Here is a 16,851-nt window from a genome sequence, read left to right on the forward strand (position 1 = left end):
GAAGTTAATTTGTCAGATGGTGTGTTTATATTTAACCTGAAAGTGGAAAATACCTGACGGTGCTTTATGGGAGTGGGGGCATGAATGATGAGGGAAGAAATAGATAAGGAAACTAGCACCGGTTGGCATTGCTGCCTCTCAGTGCCCGGGACTCGGTTTCGATTCTGGCCTCAGGTCACTGTGTGGAGTTTGCATATTCTCCCCCGTGTCTGCGTGGGTTTCCTCCAGATACTCCAGTTTCCTCCCACACTCCAAAGATGTGCAGGTTAGGTGGATTGGCCATGGTAAATTGCCCCTTAGTGTCCAAAGATGGGTTGGTCATGGGGATTAGCCATGATAAGTGTGTGTGCGCGCGCGTGGTAAGATGCTCCTTTGGAGAATCAGTGCAGACCTGATGGGTCAAATGGCCTCCTTCTGCACTGTGGAGATTCTATTGAACTGTGGTTGCTATGGGGTGACCAAAGGTGCTCGTTCAAAAGATGGGTTTGGAGGTGGCAACAAAGGGAATCTGATTCAGAAAATGCTAATTTATTTGGGTTTTAAAAGTATGGTTTGTTATCAGATTTTTCTATACTGCCACCAGGAAATTCTAAGAATATGTCAGAACATAGGGCGGCACAGTGATTAGCACTGCTGCCTCACAGCGCCAGGGACCCGGGTTCAATTCCGGCCTCGGGTCACTGTGTGGAGTTTGCACATTCTCCCCGTGTCTGCGTGGGTTTCGTCCGAGTGCTGCGGTTTCCTCCCACAGTCTAAAGATGTGCAATTTAGGTTGATTGGCCATGCTAAATTGACCCTAGTGTCGGGGGATTAGCAGGGTAAATATGTGAAGCTATGGGAATAGGGCCTGGGTGGGATTGTTGTTGGTGCAAACTCGATGGGCCGAATGGCCTCCTCCTGCACTGTAAGGATTCTGTGATTCGATATTTTTATAAACTTGAGTCTTAGAGGGACAGAATTTCATTTCCCTCTCTGGCAAATAAAATTTCATACTATCACTGCACTCCTTAATATGCGAGTTGAACTATATTTCATATTTTGTACTTAATTATTTTTGTACTTACTATGTTTATCGCTGACATGCATTTAAGATATTTTCATATTGCTTTCTGAACTCATTTAATCATTACAATTTCCATTAGCATCACAGCACAGCACCAGTTAATGGCTTAAATATTGAAAAGTACAGCTTCAATAAAGACAGTGCAGTGTGATTACTTGCCCAACATTTGTGTAAGAAACAAAATTAACTATATTTGAATGAAATTAACCCTTTCTTAAATTCTTGAAACCTGCCTTGATATTTTTTGCCTTCCTGTACAGTTTAAATCAGTCGGCTGTGACTCATTTCCATTTGTACAACTTTACTGACAAATATGCTATAACCAGCAGGGCCTGCAGGGTGGCACAGTGGTTAGCACTGCTGTCTCACAGCGCCAGGAACCCGGGTTCGATTCCGGCCTCGGGTGACTGTGTGGAGTCAGCGCGTTCTCCCCGTGTCTGCGTGGGTTTCCTCCGGGTTGCTCCGGTTTCCTCCCACGTTCCAAAGATGTGCGGGTTGGGTTCATTGGCCAAGCTAAATTGACCCTTTAGTGTCAGGGAGACTAGCTAGGGTAAATACATGGGGTTACGGGGATAGGGCCTGGGTGGGATTGGCGTCAGTGCGGGCTCGATGGGCTGAATGGTCTCTTTCTGCACTGTCGGGATTCTATGATCCTATGAAGGGTTAGTTAATGAATGGTGGCTGGTCACAAGGGTTCTTGAGTTGATGTGCATAAATACCAGAATGTATTCCTACACTGCAATATTCCCTTGTTTCATTTACGGACTGATTGATTTCGGGAAGAAGCACTGAACAGGATCAGAAAGGCAAATCGAACTGGACATTCATAAAGTGCACATCATCCCTCTCAAGCCTGCACGGTATAAGGAAACACAACAAAGTCGATACAGAAATGGAGCTCGACCTTGATTTCCAGCCTCTCTCGAGTCATGCACCAAACAAACCTCGCAACAGAATAGGTGCATTAATATCAATCCATGTAATTACATTTTACTGAACCACGTCCTACTTATCAATTACATTTTACTTATTACACCGGCAAGATCCAACCTTTTAAATGCTTCGGAAACCGAGGAGATAAGGCGAGGAATTGGATTAGATAACTATGTCAGCGGAATTATTATGCACTAATGAAAAACAACAACAACACGCCTATGAGGCTCTTCCAGGCTTGCCTCATGAGAGTGTACTAATGAAAATATGGGCCTTTATTACTCTCCCCTCACCACACACACATTAAATAATGCTTTATAATCATATAATGGGTCCTTTAGTTAATGAATCTGTTCTGAAAGAAAAGTTTAACACAAAATTAAATTTGCTTTACTTTGGCTGTTGGATGTTGCACATTAGTGTTGGAGATTCTAAACACAAATTGAGGTCTGTCTAGCTGGAATTGTTCTACAGTTGGAAGGTGAGTCTGAGAGTACAGTAAGACGGATTAGAACAATAAGCAGTGGGGGGTGAAAATAGCTTTTTAAAAACTGGATACAGGTTTAAAAAGGGTAATCCTTGGGCGGCACGGTGGTGAGCACTGCTGCCTCACAGCGCCAAGGACCCAGATTCAATCAGAACATAAGAACTAGGAGCAGGAGTAGGCCATCTGGCCCCTCGAGCCTGCTCCACCATTCAATAAGATCATGGCCAATCTTTTTGTGGATTCAGCTCCACTTACCCGCCTGCTCACCATAACCCTTAATTCCTTTACTGTTCAAAAATGTATCTATCCTTGCCTTAAAAACATTCAATGAGGTAGCCTCATTGCTTTACTGGGCAGGGAATTCCACAGATTCACAACCCTTTGTGTGAAGAAGTTCCTCCTCAACTCAGTCCTAAATCTGCTTCCCCTTATTTTGAGGCCATGCCCCCTAGTTCTAGTTTCACCCACCAGTGGAAACAACTTCCGGCCTCAGGTCACTGTGTGGAGTTTGCATATTCTCCCTGTGTCTGCGTGGATTTCCTTCCGAAAGACATGCTGGTTAGATGCATTGGCCATGCTAAATTCTACCTCGGTGTACCCGAACAGGCGCCGGAGTGTGGTGACTGGGAGATTTTCACCGTAATGTCACTGCAGTATTAATGTAAGCCTACTTGTGACACTAATAAATAAACTTTAATCCCCAGTGTATTCCATTAATTTCCATTTCTATCATTGTCCTTGTTTTTAAACTATTTTTGTCTGAAGGCATTCCAAGCAGTTAATAAATGCAACACCCAGAGTACATTTTTTTCAGGACCCGAAGTCCTTTTCAGGGTAGTGTGGGGGTGACTAATCAGTTTTTGTCCAGTTGATCTGCTCTGAGCAACCCCAGTATCTCCAGAAGTATTAACAAAACACACTTCTCCCTCAAAATTACAGGAAGGATGTGGAAAAGATTGAAAGGGTGCAGAGGAGATTTACAAGGATGGTGCCTGGATTGAGTGGCATGCCTTATGAGGATAGGCTGAGGGAGCTCGGTCTTTTCTCCTTGGAGAGACGAAGGATGAGAGGAGACCTAATAGAGGTATATAAGATGTTGAGAGGCATAGATCGGGTGGACTCTCAGAGGCTTTTTCCCAGGGTGGAAATGGCTGCTACGAGAGGACACAAGTTTAAGGTGCTGGGGGGTAGGTACAGGGGAAATCTTAGGGGGAAGTTTTTCACACAGAGGGCGGTGGGCGAGTGGAATCGGTGGTGGTGGAGGCAAACTCAATAGGGTCTTTTAAGAGACTCCTGGATGAGTACATGGGACTTAATAGGATGGAGGGTTATAGGTAGGCCTAAAAGGTAGGGATATGTTCGGCACAACTTGTGGGGCCGAAGGGCCTGTTTTGTGCTGTAGTTTTTCTATGTTTCTATGAAATAAGATCCCCCTTCATCATATAATTATATTACTGTTTTTGGACAATATTCTGTCTGCTAATCTGTAAAAATGAGCCACTTTTGTTCTTTGTCAGAAACCTCACAACACCAGGTTAAAGTCCAACGGATTTATTTGGAATCACGAGCTTTTGGTGTGCTGCTCCTTCACTCACCTGATGAAGGAGCAGTGCTCCGAAAGCTCGTGATTCCAAATAAACCTGTTGGACTTTAACCTGGTGTTGTGAGACTTCTTACTGTGCCCACCCCAGTCCAACGCTGGCATTTCCACATCATGACTTCTATCTTTAATATTTGATCTTTTTTTAATGTAGTTCTTCAAGTACAAAAGGCTTTATTTTCTCAAGTCTGGTGTTTTTCGGTCTTTCTCACCTTCTGTGTTTGAGATCTCTCTGCTTCGAACGGGAAACTAATTTGAAACAACGACGTTCTATTTTTGTAGAAGCATCAAGTTGGCCAAACACTTTAGAACGCATTTCTCAAGTTTAAAAAAAACCTATAGAAATGATCCCTCAAAGTGTAGTGCCTGCTTACAATTCGTGGCGGAATGCTATTGTTGGAATAACATGATCAAACTTTTGTTCCCCGTTTGAGGAGGGATGGGTGAAAGAGTTAATAGAATTACGGGCGGGGCACAGTGGTTAGCACTGCTGCCTCACAGCGCCAGGGACCCAGATTCGATTCCCAGCTTGGATCACTGTCTGCGTGGAGTTTGCACATTCTCCCCGCGTCTGCGTGGGTTTTCTCCGGGTGCTCCCGGTTTCCTCCCACAGTCCAAAGATGTGAGGGTTATGTGGATTGGCCGTGCTAAATTGCCCCTTAGTGTCAGGGGGACTAGCTAGGGTAAATGCATGGGGTTATGGGGATAGGGCCTGGATGGGATTGTGGTCAGTGTAGTCTCGATGGGCCAAATGGCCTCCTTCTGCACTGGAGGGATTCTAATTCTAAGAATTTGCAATAGAGTCTCTCACCTTTTAACCCCTCACTATCCTTACAGCTATTCCCTGGTCTCCCCCACCCCAGTCACCCAGTAAAGATGCTGATCTGTGGTGCAGGGCACGAGTATGGATTTTCTTTTGTACAAAGATAGGGTAAGATGTGCAATCGGTTTCCCTGTTTGGGGATAACACCTTCAAAACTAAGATGATTCCTCTGCTTTCCTCGGAGCTGCTGAAATAACGATCGGATCCATAACAATTGTTTTAAATCTGATCATATGAACGAGGTTGTGGGGAGTGGGGGAATCTCACTCACTTTCATTCTGTGAGTTACTTCTTGATCGATGCAATGACCAGAGATATGATCTAAAATTAAATCCACCCCGCCCCCGCCCCCCCCCCTAAAACTGGACAAGACAAGAAAGACAGCAAACACCATCAGGCTCTCATTTGCGTCAATGATCAGCCCTTTCCGTTTGCTTTTTTCTTACAAGGCCAGGCTGGGGCCTCACAGATAACACCACCAGGTTCCCCGGGAAACCAGATAAGCAGCGATTAACCAGGGCATTTGTTATCCCAACAGGAGAAAGTGGGGGGGAGGTGGGGGTGTAAAAGTGTCTCCAACAGCCTCTGACAATTAAACCAACCATTTGCATCCATCATTTCTCCTCCTGTGACAAATCCTCCGTGTCTTAGTCCGCTGCCTAACACTGCAATAGTCTGTTCCTTGTAGTATCTGGCCTGGGTGCAGTAAGACCTTCACAGCTTGAAGACTGCTACAGACGCAACATTGAACACGGTACGTCAAGCAGACAGCCTAGGTAATATTTTGTGCATGTTTTTATTGGAAGGCAACGGTGGCACAGTGGTTAAGCACTGCTGCCTCACAGCACCAGGGATCCGGGTTCGATTCCCGGCTTGGGTCACTGTCTGTGTAGAGTTTGTAGATTCTCCCCGTGTCTGCGTGGGTTTCCTCCGGGTGCCCCTGTTTCCTCCCACAGCCCGAAAGATGTGCGGGTTAAGTTGATTGGCCATGCTAAATTGCCCCTCGTGTCAGGGGTCTAACTAAGGTAAATGCATGGGGTTATTGGGATAGGGCCTGGGTGGAATTGTGGTCGGGATGGACTGAATGGCCTCCTTCTGCACTGTAGAGATTCTATGATCCTATAATTCCCCCACTGTCTTTGTGGAGTCTGCACATTCTCCTCCGTGTCTGCATGGGTTTCCTTCGAGTGCTCCGGTTTCCTTCCACAGTCCGAAAGAAGTGCTGGTTAGGGTGCATTGGTCGTGCTAAATTCTCCCTCAGTGTACCTGAACAGGCGCCGGAGTGTGGCGACTTGGGGATTTTCACAGTAACTTCATTGCAGTGTTAATGTAAGCCTACTTGTAACACTAATAAAAAAAAACACTTTAAAACTTCAACACCAGAAGTGTGTCAAGGAGACACTGATGCATCAAATGCAGTATTTTTCATCCGTATAAATGGTAGCTGTAGCAATTGACAAAAGGATCAGACATTTATTAATTAGCCTTGAAGTTCAACGCTGTTCTTTTCATGAAATTTCTTTAAGAAGTGCAATTACTCGATAAATACCGAAGCCGCATTTTGAACCTTTATGTGTAGGAAAAGGAATATTATTGAATGAAACCAGTTGCAATCATAGAAATCATAGAATCATAGAAACCCTACAGTGCAGAAGGAGGCCATTCGGCCCATTGAGTCTGTACCGACCACAATCCCACCCAGGCCCTACCCCCACATATTTACCCGCTAATCCCTCTAACCTACGCATCCCAGGACTCTAAGGGGCAATTTTTTTTTTTAACCTGGCCAATCAACCTAACCCGCACATCTTTGGCCTGTGGGAGGAAACCGGAGCACCCGGAGGAAACCCACGCAGACACGAGGAGAATGTGCAAACTCCACACAGACAGTGACCCGAGCCGGGAATCGAACCCGGGACCTTGGAGCTGTGAAGCAGCAGTGCTAACCACTGTGCTACCGTGCCGGCCCATGTGGGACTTCACTCCAAATTCCATCCACTTCTCCACTTCTGGGGCAGCATGGTGGCACAGTGGTTGGCACTGCTGCCTCACAGTGCCAGTGACCCACATTCAATTCCAGCCTCGGGTCACTGTCTGTGTGGAGTTTGCACGTTCTCCTCGTGTCTGCGTGGGTTTCCTCCGGGTGCTCCGGTTTCCTCCCACAGTCCAAAGACGTGCGGGTTAGGTTGATTGGCCATGCTACAATTGCCCCTTAGTGCCCTGAGATGGGTAGGTTGGAGGGATTAGTGGGTAAATGTGTGGGTTTGGGGCCTGGGTGGGATTGTGGTCGGTGCAGACTTGATGGGCCGAATGGCCTCTTTCTGTACTGTGGGGTTTCTATGTCTAGGTTTCTATGTTCTCCCCGTGTCTGCATGGGTTTCCTCCAGGTGCTCCAGTTTCCTCCCACAGTCCAAAGATGTACGGGTTAGGTTGATTGGCCGTGCTAAATTGACCCTTAGTGTCAGGGGATTAGCAGGGTAAATATGTGGGGTTACGGGAATAGGGTTTGGTTGGATTGTGGTCGGTGCAGACTCGATGGGCTGAATGGCCTCCTTCTGCACTGTTGGGATTCTATGATTCTATGATTCTGTCTCTTTGGGGGGGTTGAAAATGCGATTCTAAACAAGTTTGGTTTGTCAATACACACAGTTTTCACCTTGGTAACTTGCTGTTATATCAGAGCGAAGGTTTAGTTCCCAAAGTATGTGAATCACTGGTGTCAATTAATGCTGAAGATCTTAACAAAAAAGCCAAGTTAAAACTGTGCAGGTTATAAATGTTAGAAGGTTAAGGTGACTTGTATAAGGCGCAGTAAGAAGTCTCACAACACCAGGTTAAAGTCCACTCAGCTGATGAAGGAGCAGCACTCCGAAAGCTCATGATTCCAAATAAACCTGTTGGACTTTAACCTGATGTTGTGAGACGTTTAACTGCGCCCACCCCAGTCCAATGCCGGCATCTCCACATCTTGTATAGATTTTGAGAAATGGGTCATTCTCGGTTAACAAGATGTTTTTTTTTAAAGATTAGAAGCAAAATTCTAATCTGGACAAATTCCTGATGTCACAGTGACAGTTTTTTTAAAATCTCCTAAATCCCTTAATAATGTCATCTATTGATAGTGTTTGTACAAAGCTGGCAGAGTCCTTTTATGTTTTGTCTGGGTAAAATACTGAACATTTGATTTATAGTGTGTTCCTGCTTTTTTGTCTCCTGGTGTTAGCTGAACACTGCTCTCGGACTGATGTGTGTTGTGTTCCAGGACAGCAGAGGGTGAACATCTAGCCCTCAGTGCCAAGCCCCAGGATGTCCAGTCGCTTTATCTGCCACTGCATCGCTCTGCTGTCTCCCCTCTCCCTCCTCTCCCTCCCAGCCGCGGCAGAGAAGGGGACAATCCCAGTCAAGCGGGTGTTCTCCCAGGCCATCCAGCGGCTCCATGAAGTGTTCGAGATGGGGGCATTCCCCAGGAAAGCGGTTCCCGGCAGGAGACCCCCACAGTACATGCTGGATCTCTTCAACGCCGTCTCGGATGCCAATGGCGTGCCCAAGACTCCCCGTGTGTTGGAAGGAAACATTGTGCGAAGCTTTGAGGATAAAGGTTTGCAAAAATTCACATTTTTAATATATATATATATATTTTAAAACACAATAATGGGAACCTAGGTTACCATATCCCAACAGCAAATTCGAATCAGTCTCATTAGAATAGAATAAAATAGGTGTGGAAAGCAGGTAATGAACAATTTAAAGTTTATTTATTAGTGTCACAGGTAGGCTTACATTAACACTGCAATGAAGTCACTGTGAAAACCCCCTAGTTGCCACACTCTGGCGCCTGTTCGGGTACACTGAGGGAGAATCCTAATCTATTAGATTATTAAAATAATTTTTAAGAATAATTTGGGGAGATTTCACTGTGGAATAAAATATGAGCAAATTGCGTGGCAAAGTATCTTCCCAGAATTGGAAGAGCATTAATTTGAGATATTGTTCACGTTAATGCAGGCAATTAATGATATGGAGATGCTGGCGTTGGACTGGGGTGCGCACATTAAGAAGTCTCTCAACACCAGGTTAAAGTCCAACAGGTTTATTTGAAATCACAAGCTTTCAGAGCATTGCCTCTTCATCAGGTGAGTGCAGAGATAGGTTTCACAAACATAGACACAATTGCAAGATAATCAACAGTTAGTAGGATTTTCCAAGCCCAGGCCAAATGGTGGGGGCATTATCTTGCAATTGAGTCTTTATCTCTATACGCTGTGTTTGTGAAACATACCTCTCCACTTCCCTGATGACAGTAACTTCATTGCAGTGTTAATGTAAGCCAAATGGTGGGGGCTCTGAAAGCTCGTAATTCCAAGTAAACCTGTTGGACTTTAACCTGGTGTTTTGAGACTTCTTACGGGTAATTAATGGTTAGTGCATGATTTGGTGATATCACACTAGTTGGATGTTGATATATCTGCAACAGCAGCTCTGAAATTGTAAAGATTTAGGGAGGCAAGTTGGTGGCACGGTGGCATAGTGAGTTAGCACTGCTGCCTCACAGCACCAGGGACCCGGGTTCGATTCCCGGCTTGGATCACTGTCTGTGTGAGTCTGCATGTTCTCCCTGAGTTCGCGTGGGTTTCCTCCGGGTGCTCCAGTTTCCTCCCACACTCCAAAGATGTGCGGGTTAGGTTGATTGGCCATGCTAAATTGACCCTTAATGTCAGAGGGGGGTTAGCAGGGTAAATGAGGGTTACGGGAATAGGGCCGGAGTGGGAATGTGGTCGGTACAGACTTGATGGGCCAAATGGCCTGCTTCTGTACTGTAGGAATTCTATAATTCTATGCTCCGGTTTCCTCCCACAGTCCGAAAGACGTGCTAGTTAGGTAAAGTTTATTTATTAGTCACATGTAGGCTTACATTAACACTGCAATGAAGTTACTGTGAAGCATGGGCCATGCTAAGTTCTCCCTCGGTGTAGCTGAACAGGCGCCGGAGTGTGGCGACTAGGGGATTTTCACAATAACTTCATTGCAGTGTTAATGTAAGGCAACTTGTGACACTAATAAATAAACTTAAAAACAGTACACTGTGTATACCCTGAAGACGTTGCCCCAGATTAATTGTCATTTGAAAGTGGGAGGGGGATGGAACAGTATTTGCCCCTCACGAACACACACACAAACATGCCTTTCCTTCTCTTCCAGTGCAGGGCGAGCAAGCCTACTTTTACTTCAATGTCACCTCGGTTGGGAGAGATGAGCAACTTCTCAAAGCTGAGTTGAGGCTTTTTAAGTTGAAGGGACGGTCTCGGCGCACCCCTCACTTGTGCAGGGTGAGAAATTTCACACTTTACATTAACACTGCAATGAAGTCACTGTGAAAACCCCCTAGTCGCCACACTCTGGCACCTGTTCGGGTAACACTTGAGGGAGAATCTTTATCAATTAGATTGTGAAAATAACTTTTAAAAATAACTTGGGGAGATTTCACTGTGGGATAAAATGTGAGCAATGTATTTGCAAGTTATGGAGTCATAGAGGTTTACAGCATGGAAACAGGCCCTTCGGCCCAACTTGTCCATGCCGCCCCTTTTTTTAAACCCCTAAGTTAATCCCAATTGCCCGCATTTGGCCCATATCCCTCTATACCCATCTTACCCATGTAACTGTCCAAATGCTTTTTAAAGGACATAGAGTTTTAAAAGTTGCGTGGCAAAGTATCTTCTGTGAATTGTGAGAGCATTAATTTGAGATATTGTTAGCGTTAATGCGGGTAATTAAGGTAAAGAAAAGTTTATTTATGAGTCACGGGTAAGGCTTACATTAACACAGCAATGAAGTTACTGTGAAATTCCCCTAGTCGCCACACTCCGGCGCCTGTTCGGGTCAGTGCACTTAACCAGCATGTCTCTCGGACTGTGGGAGGAAACCGGAGCATCACCCACGCAGACACGGGGAGAACATGCAGACTCCGCACAGGCAGTGACCCAAAAGCCGTGGAATCGAACCCGGGTCCCTGACGCTGTGAGGCAGCAGTGCTAACCACTGTGCCGCCGTGCCGCCCCAAGGATGTGGGGATGCCGGTGTTGGACTGGAGTGGGCACTTTCCCCACCCCCCCACCCACTTGCATTTTTGTTCATCTTAGATAATTTGTCAATAGATTGGATTCTGACTGTCAGTCCTGAGTGGGTAAATGAGAATTTCCACGTCTGCCTCTCTCTTTTTTTGTTTGCCATTCACAAGGTGGATCTGTGCGAGTTATTGGATGGCAGCGGCGGTCAGGCCGGCCTAATCTCATCCAAACGGATCCCGCTCTACACGGAAGGCTGGGAAGTGTTCACCGTCACTCAGACAGTAAGTGTTGGGATCAGCATTGGGCACCCTGTCGAAATATTCGTGAAATCATCCTTCCCTGCTAACAAGGAATCATAGAATCATAGAAACCCGACAGTGCAGAAGGAGGCCATTCGGCCCATCGAGTCTGCACCGACCACAATCCCACCCAGGCCCTACACCCACATATTTACCCACTAATCCCGCTAACCTACGCATCTCAGGACTCTAAGGGGCAATTTTTAACCTGGCCAATCAACCTAACCCGCACATCTTTGGACAGTGGGAGGAAACCAGAGCACCCGGAGGAAACCCACGCAGACACGAGGAGAATGTGCAAACTCCACACAGACAGTGACCCAAGCCGAGAATCGAACCCGGGATCCTGGAGCTGTGAAGCAGCAGTGCTAACCACTGTGCCACCATGCCGCCTTCTATTAGATCACTCCTCTGAATTCGAGAACATATTCCTCACTCCAAGCATAAATCCAGAGGCCTATTCATTAATTAGCTTTACAAATACAGTTATCCGATTCATACGTTTAAAAAAGCCTTCATTCCCTCACTTTTATTTATTTTTGCTCCTTTTAAGTTACATGGAGGGATTAGGCAAATTAGACCGGGGGAAGCGATGGCCTAGTGGCATTGACTGTTGACCCAGAAACTCAGCTAATGTTCTGGAGACCCGGGTTCGAATCCCGCCACGACAGATGGTGGAATTTAAATTCAATAAGAAGTATCGGGAATTAAGAATATATTGATGACCATGAAACCATTGTCGGAAAAAACCCATCAGGTTCGCTGATGTCCTTTAGGGAAGGAAATCGTACCTGGTCTGGCCTACATGTGACTCCAGATCCACAAGCAATGTGGTTGACTCTCAACTGCCCTCTGAACAAGGGCAACCAGGGATGGGCGATCAATGCTGGCCCAGCCAGCGACGCCCATGTCCCACAAATGAATAAAAAAAATAAAATTCTCTCGAATTCAGAGGAGTGATCTAATAGAAGTCTACTAAATATTTACAGGGAAGGACAGGGTGGATAAGGATAAAGCTATCTCCACTGGTTGAAGGCTCTAGAACCAGGAGCCATCATCTAAAAATCAGGGCTAATTCAGGAGAGATGTTAGAAAACACTTTGACACGCACAGAGCGGTGGGGGTTTGGAATTCTCTTCAGCGCTGGGTGTTGGCTCAATTGTTAGGTTTAAGCCTGAGATTGACAATTTTTTTTATTGAGAATGGGTATCAAGGGACATAGGCCTAGGGCAGATACCTGGGGGCGAACTTTACCATCCTGTCCACCACGGGAATTGGAGTGGGCGATGGGTGGATCATGGATTTTCCAGTTTCGGGGCGAGCGCGGCTGGAAAATCCCGTCCATGGAGTTAGGCGACGGATCAGCCAGGACCTTATTGAATGATGGATTGGGCTCAAGGGGCTGAATGGCCTACTCCTGTTCGTAATGAATATATTTAGAATAAAACTTTTGAGACCATATGCCTCTGTTAGCTCTGCACCCTCTTTAGATATAGTCTGCAATATGTACACCTGGTCTTGCATGATTCCAAGTGAGAAGTTCTCAGGGTTTACTGTGGGGATTTGGATTATTGTAGCACAGGGGACACTTGGTGCGGATAGGCCATCTCCGATGGCCGCTAACTTTGTTTTGTTTAAGCAGGTGTGGAAGTGGGTTCGGAACAGCAGCTCCAACCACGGATTCACGATCATCACCAGTGTACCCACAGCCGGAAACTCCCTGGATTTGAGCCCGGTCCGGTTTGCCAAGAGCAGCGACCACCAGGACAACTCGCAACCTTTCCTGGTGCTATTCACTGATGACAGAAGGCGGGGGTCCCTCGAGAGCCCCGGCACACCCACTTTACCAGGTGAAGGTGGGGGGAGGAAATTCTACTGTGGTGTGCAGCACTCAGCATTTCGGGGGCAATCCAATCACTTTCTTGGTTTAAGCAGGTGGCGATTTAAACACCAGTTTTCAGCTTGACAAATAGTACACGTCACAGTTTAATGTTTAACGCCTCAATCATTGCCTTTCTGCTGGCTGCATTATATTCCAAATAAAAAGAAACATTTCATTGTGATTATTTTGTAGTAAGCAATTATTTACATCTAAAATGGTAAACTGTTTGTGGATATATTTAGTACAGAAAATTGTTAACTTTAGTCATTCTCTCGCACTATATTTAATCTGCATGCATATATATGCATATACAATATACATTTACACATAATGTTTACATTAGTCCTTTTCTCTCTGTAGATGTAATATGTACACACACACACACACATATTATATAGAGTCATAGAGTCATAGGGGTTTAGAGCATGGAAACAGGCCCTTTGGCCCAACTTGTCCATGCCGCCCTTTTTTTTAAACCCCTAAGCTAATCTCAATTGCCCGCATTTGGCCCATATCCCTCTATACCCATCGTACCCATGTAACTATCTAAATGCTTTTTAAAAGATAAAATTGTACCCGCCTCTACTACTACCTCTGGCAGCTTGTTCCAGACAATCACCACCCACTGTGTGAAAAAGTTGCCTCTCTGGACACTTTTGTATCTCTCCCCTCTCACCTTAAACCTATGCCCTCTAGTTTTAGACTCCCTTACCTTTGGGAAAAGATATTGACTATCTAGCTGATCTGTGCCCCTCATTATTTTATAAACCTCTATAAGATCACCCCTCAGCCTCCTACGCTCCAGAGAAAAAAGTCCCAGTCTATTCAGCCTCTCCTTATAACTCAATCCATCAAGTCTCGGTAGCATCCTAGTAAATCTTTTCTGCACTCTCTCTAGTTTAATAATATCCTTTCTATAATAGGGTGACCAGAATTGCACACAGTATTCTAAGTTTGGCCTTACCAATGTCTTGTACAACTTCAACAAGACGTCCCAATCCTGTATTCAATGTTCTGACCGATGAAACCAAGCATGTTGAATGCCTTCTCCACCACTCTGTCACCTGTGACTCCACTTTCAAGGAGCTATGAACATGTACCTCTCGATCTCTTTGTTCTGTAACTCTCCCCAACGCCCTACCATTAACTGAGTAAGTCCTGCCCTGGTTCAATCTACCAAAATGCATCACCTCGCATTTGTCTAAATTAAACTCCATCTGCCATTCATCAGCCCACTGGCCCAATTGATCAAGATCCCGTTGCAATCGGTGATAACTTTCTTCACTGTCCACTATGCCACCAATCTTGGTATCACCTGCAAACTTGCTAACCATGCCCCCTATATTATATACAGTATATATATATATATATATACACAAATATATACATGTTTACATTCACCAGGGTGGCACAGTGGTTAGCACTGCTGCCTCACAGCGCCAGGGACTTGGGTTCAATTCCCAGCTTGGGTCACTGTCTGTGCGGAGTTTGCGCGTTCTCCCCGTGTCTGCGTGGGTTTCCTCTGGGTGCTCCGGTTCCCCCACACTCCAGGTTAGGTGGATTGGCCATGCTAAATAGCCCCTTAGTGTCAGAGGGACTAGTTAGGGTAAATGCAAGGGGTACAGGAACAGGACCTGGGTGGGATCGTGGTCAGTGTAGAATCGATGGACCAAATGGCCTCCTTCTGCACTGTAGGGATTCTGTGATTCTATGAAACACACACATATGCGTACATTGAATCACAATTCATAATCAGGAAAATACATATATTGATTCTATTCCATCCTAATCTCTGGCTCTCCTAGTATATTTGTTGAATCATAGAATCACTACAGTGCAGAAGGAGGCCATTCAGCCCATCGAGTCTGCACCAACCTCAATCCCACCCAGGCTCTATCCCCATAACCCCATGCATTTACCCTAGCTAGTGCCCCTGATACTAAGGGACAATTTAGCATGGCCAATCCACCTAAACCGCACATCTTTGGACTGTGGGAGGAAACCGGAGCACCCGGAGGAATTCCACGCAGACAGAGGGAGAAAGTGCAAACTCGACACAGACAGTAACCCAAGCTGGGAATTGAACCCGGGTCCCTGGCGCTGTGAGGCAGCAGTGCTAACCATTGTGCCAACGTGCTGCATCACTGTTTTTCTGTGTGATTTGGGGGTGTTGTAATGAAACCAATGGTTCTTCTTTGTTTAGGAGACAACACATCACTGGAGAGGAATCCCCTTGTTCCAGCCTTGCCCCATGGAAATGCCATTCTTTCTTCACCCTGGTGGGCACGGAGTAGAAAAATCCGAGCTGTTTCTGCCCTCGCCACGGGTCGCCTGCGACCCTGCCAGAAGCACCCGCTGTATGTGGACTTCGAGCAGATCGGCTGGTCCAGCTGGATCATTTCCCCCAGGGGCTACAGTGCCTATTACTGCCAGGGCTCCTGCCCATTCCCCCTGGGACAAGGCTTCAAGGTCACCAATCACGCCACAGTCCAGTCTATAATCCATGCGCTGAAACTTTCCAAAGCGGTGGGCACCCCATGCTGTGTCCCGGACACATTGAATTCCATAAACCTTCTCTACTTTGACAATGAGGAGAATGTGGTGCTGAAGCAGTATGATGACATGGTCGCTGTCACTTGTGGATGTCACTGACTGACTGTTCCCCTTCACCCATTCGTGCTGGCAATAATCAGCACCTAAAGTTTACTGCTAAGTTTAAGTTTATTTATTAGTGTCACAAGGTGGCAAGGTAGCACAGTGGTTAGCACTGCTGCTTCACAGCTCCAGGGTCCTGGGTTCGATTCCCGGCTTGGGTCACTGTCTGTGTGGAGTTTGCACATTCTCCCCGTGTCTGCCTGGGTTTCCTCCGGGTGCTCCGGTTTCCTCCCACAGTCCAAAGATGTGCGGGTTAGGTTGATTGGCCAGGTTAAAAATTGCCCCTTAGAGTCCTGAGATGCGTAGGTTAGAGGGATTAGCGGGTAAATATGTGGGGGTAGGGCCTGGGTGGGATTGTGGTCGGTGCAGACTCGATGGGCCAAATGGCCTCCTTCTGCACTGTAGGGATTCTATGATGATTCTATGAAGTAGGCTTACATTAACCCCGCAATCTAGTTACTGTGAAAATCCCCTAGTCGCCACACTCCGGCACCTGTTCGGGTACACTGAGGGAGAATTTAGCATGGCCAATGCATCTAACCAGCACGTCTTTCGGACTGTGGGAGGAAACCGGAGCACCTGGAGGAAACTCACGCAGACACGGGGGAGAAGGTGCAGATCCTGCACAGACGGTGACCCAAGCCGGGAATCGAACCCGGGTCCCTGGCGCTGTGAAGCAGCAGTGCTAACCACTGAGCCATAGTGCCATCCAGTGTTGCACTGGGCAGACAGTGCAATGGGATTGTGTAGACCTCTTAAATGTTTCTTTTTTGCCCACATAATCCCGAATTCAAATTCCGACAGCAGGAACACCCAGAGAATCTACAAGAAGTGGAAGGGCTTAATTTTCCCCCAAAGTGGAGTAAAATGATATTAAGTTACTGCGCTGTTAATTAGTTGAATACAGACACAGTATCATTTATCATTACCTGGACACACAGCTCAATATTGATTGCTTGTAATGAAATGGCTGGATGTATATATATTTTATTGGTTGTCACAACGGTCATATGAAAAATTAATTCTTCCTAATGTTAAGTA

At 46.1% G+C, this 16,851-nt stretch overlaps 1 protein-coding gene across 1 annotated transcript; it reads left to right on the forward strand.

Annotated features, from left to right (window-relative positions):
- The first annotated feature begins 8,212 nt into the window (after positions 1 to 8,212).
- Positions 8,213 to 15,807, forward strand: LOC144480134 (bone morphogenetic protein 2-like). Its single transcript, XM_078199279.1, has 5 exons — positions 8,213 to 8,504; positions 10,106 to 10,233; positions 11,145 to 11,255; positions 12,916 to 13,123; positions 15,359 to 15,807. The coding sequence occupies exons 1-5, from the start codon at positions 8,213 to 8,215 to the stop codon at positions 15,805 to 15,807; spliced, it is 1,188 nt and encodes a 395-aa protein (XP_078055405.1).
- The last annotated feature ends 1,044 nt before the right edge of the window (positions 15,808 to 16,851 follow it).

This window comes from Mustelus asterias, chromosome 28 (genome assembly GCF_964213995.1).
Source record: "Mustelus asterias chromosome 28, sMusAst1.hap1.1, whole genome shotgun sequence".
Lineage (NCBI taxonomy): Eukaryota > Metazoa > Chordata > Chondrichthyes > Carcharhiniformes > Triakidae > Mustelus > Mustelus asterias.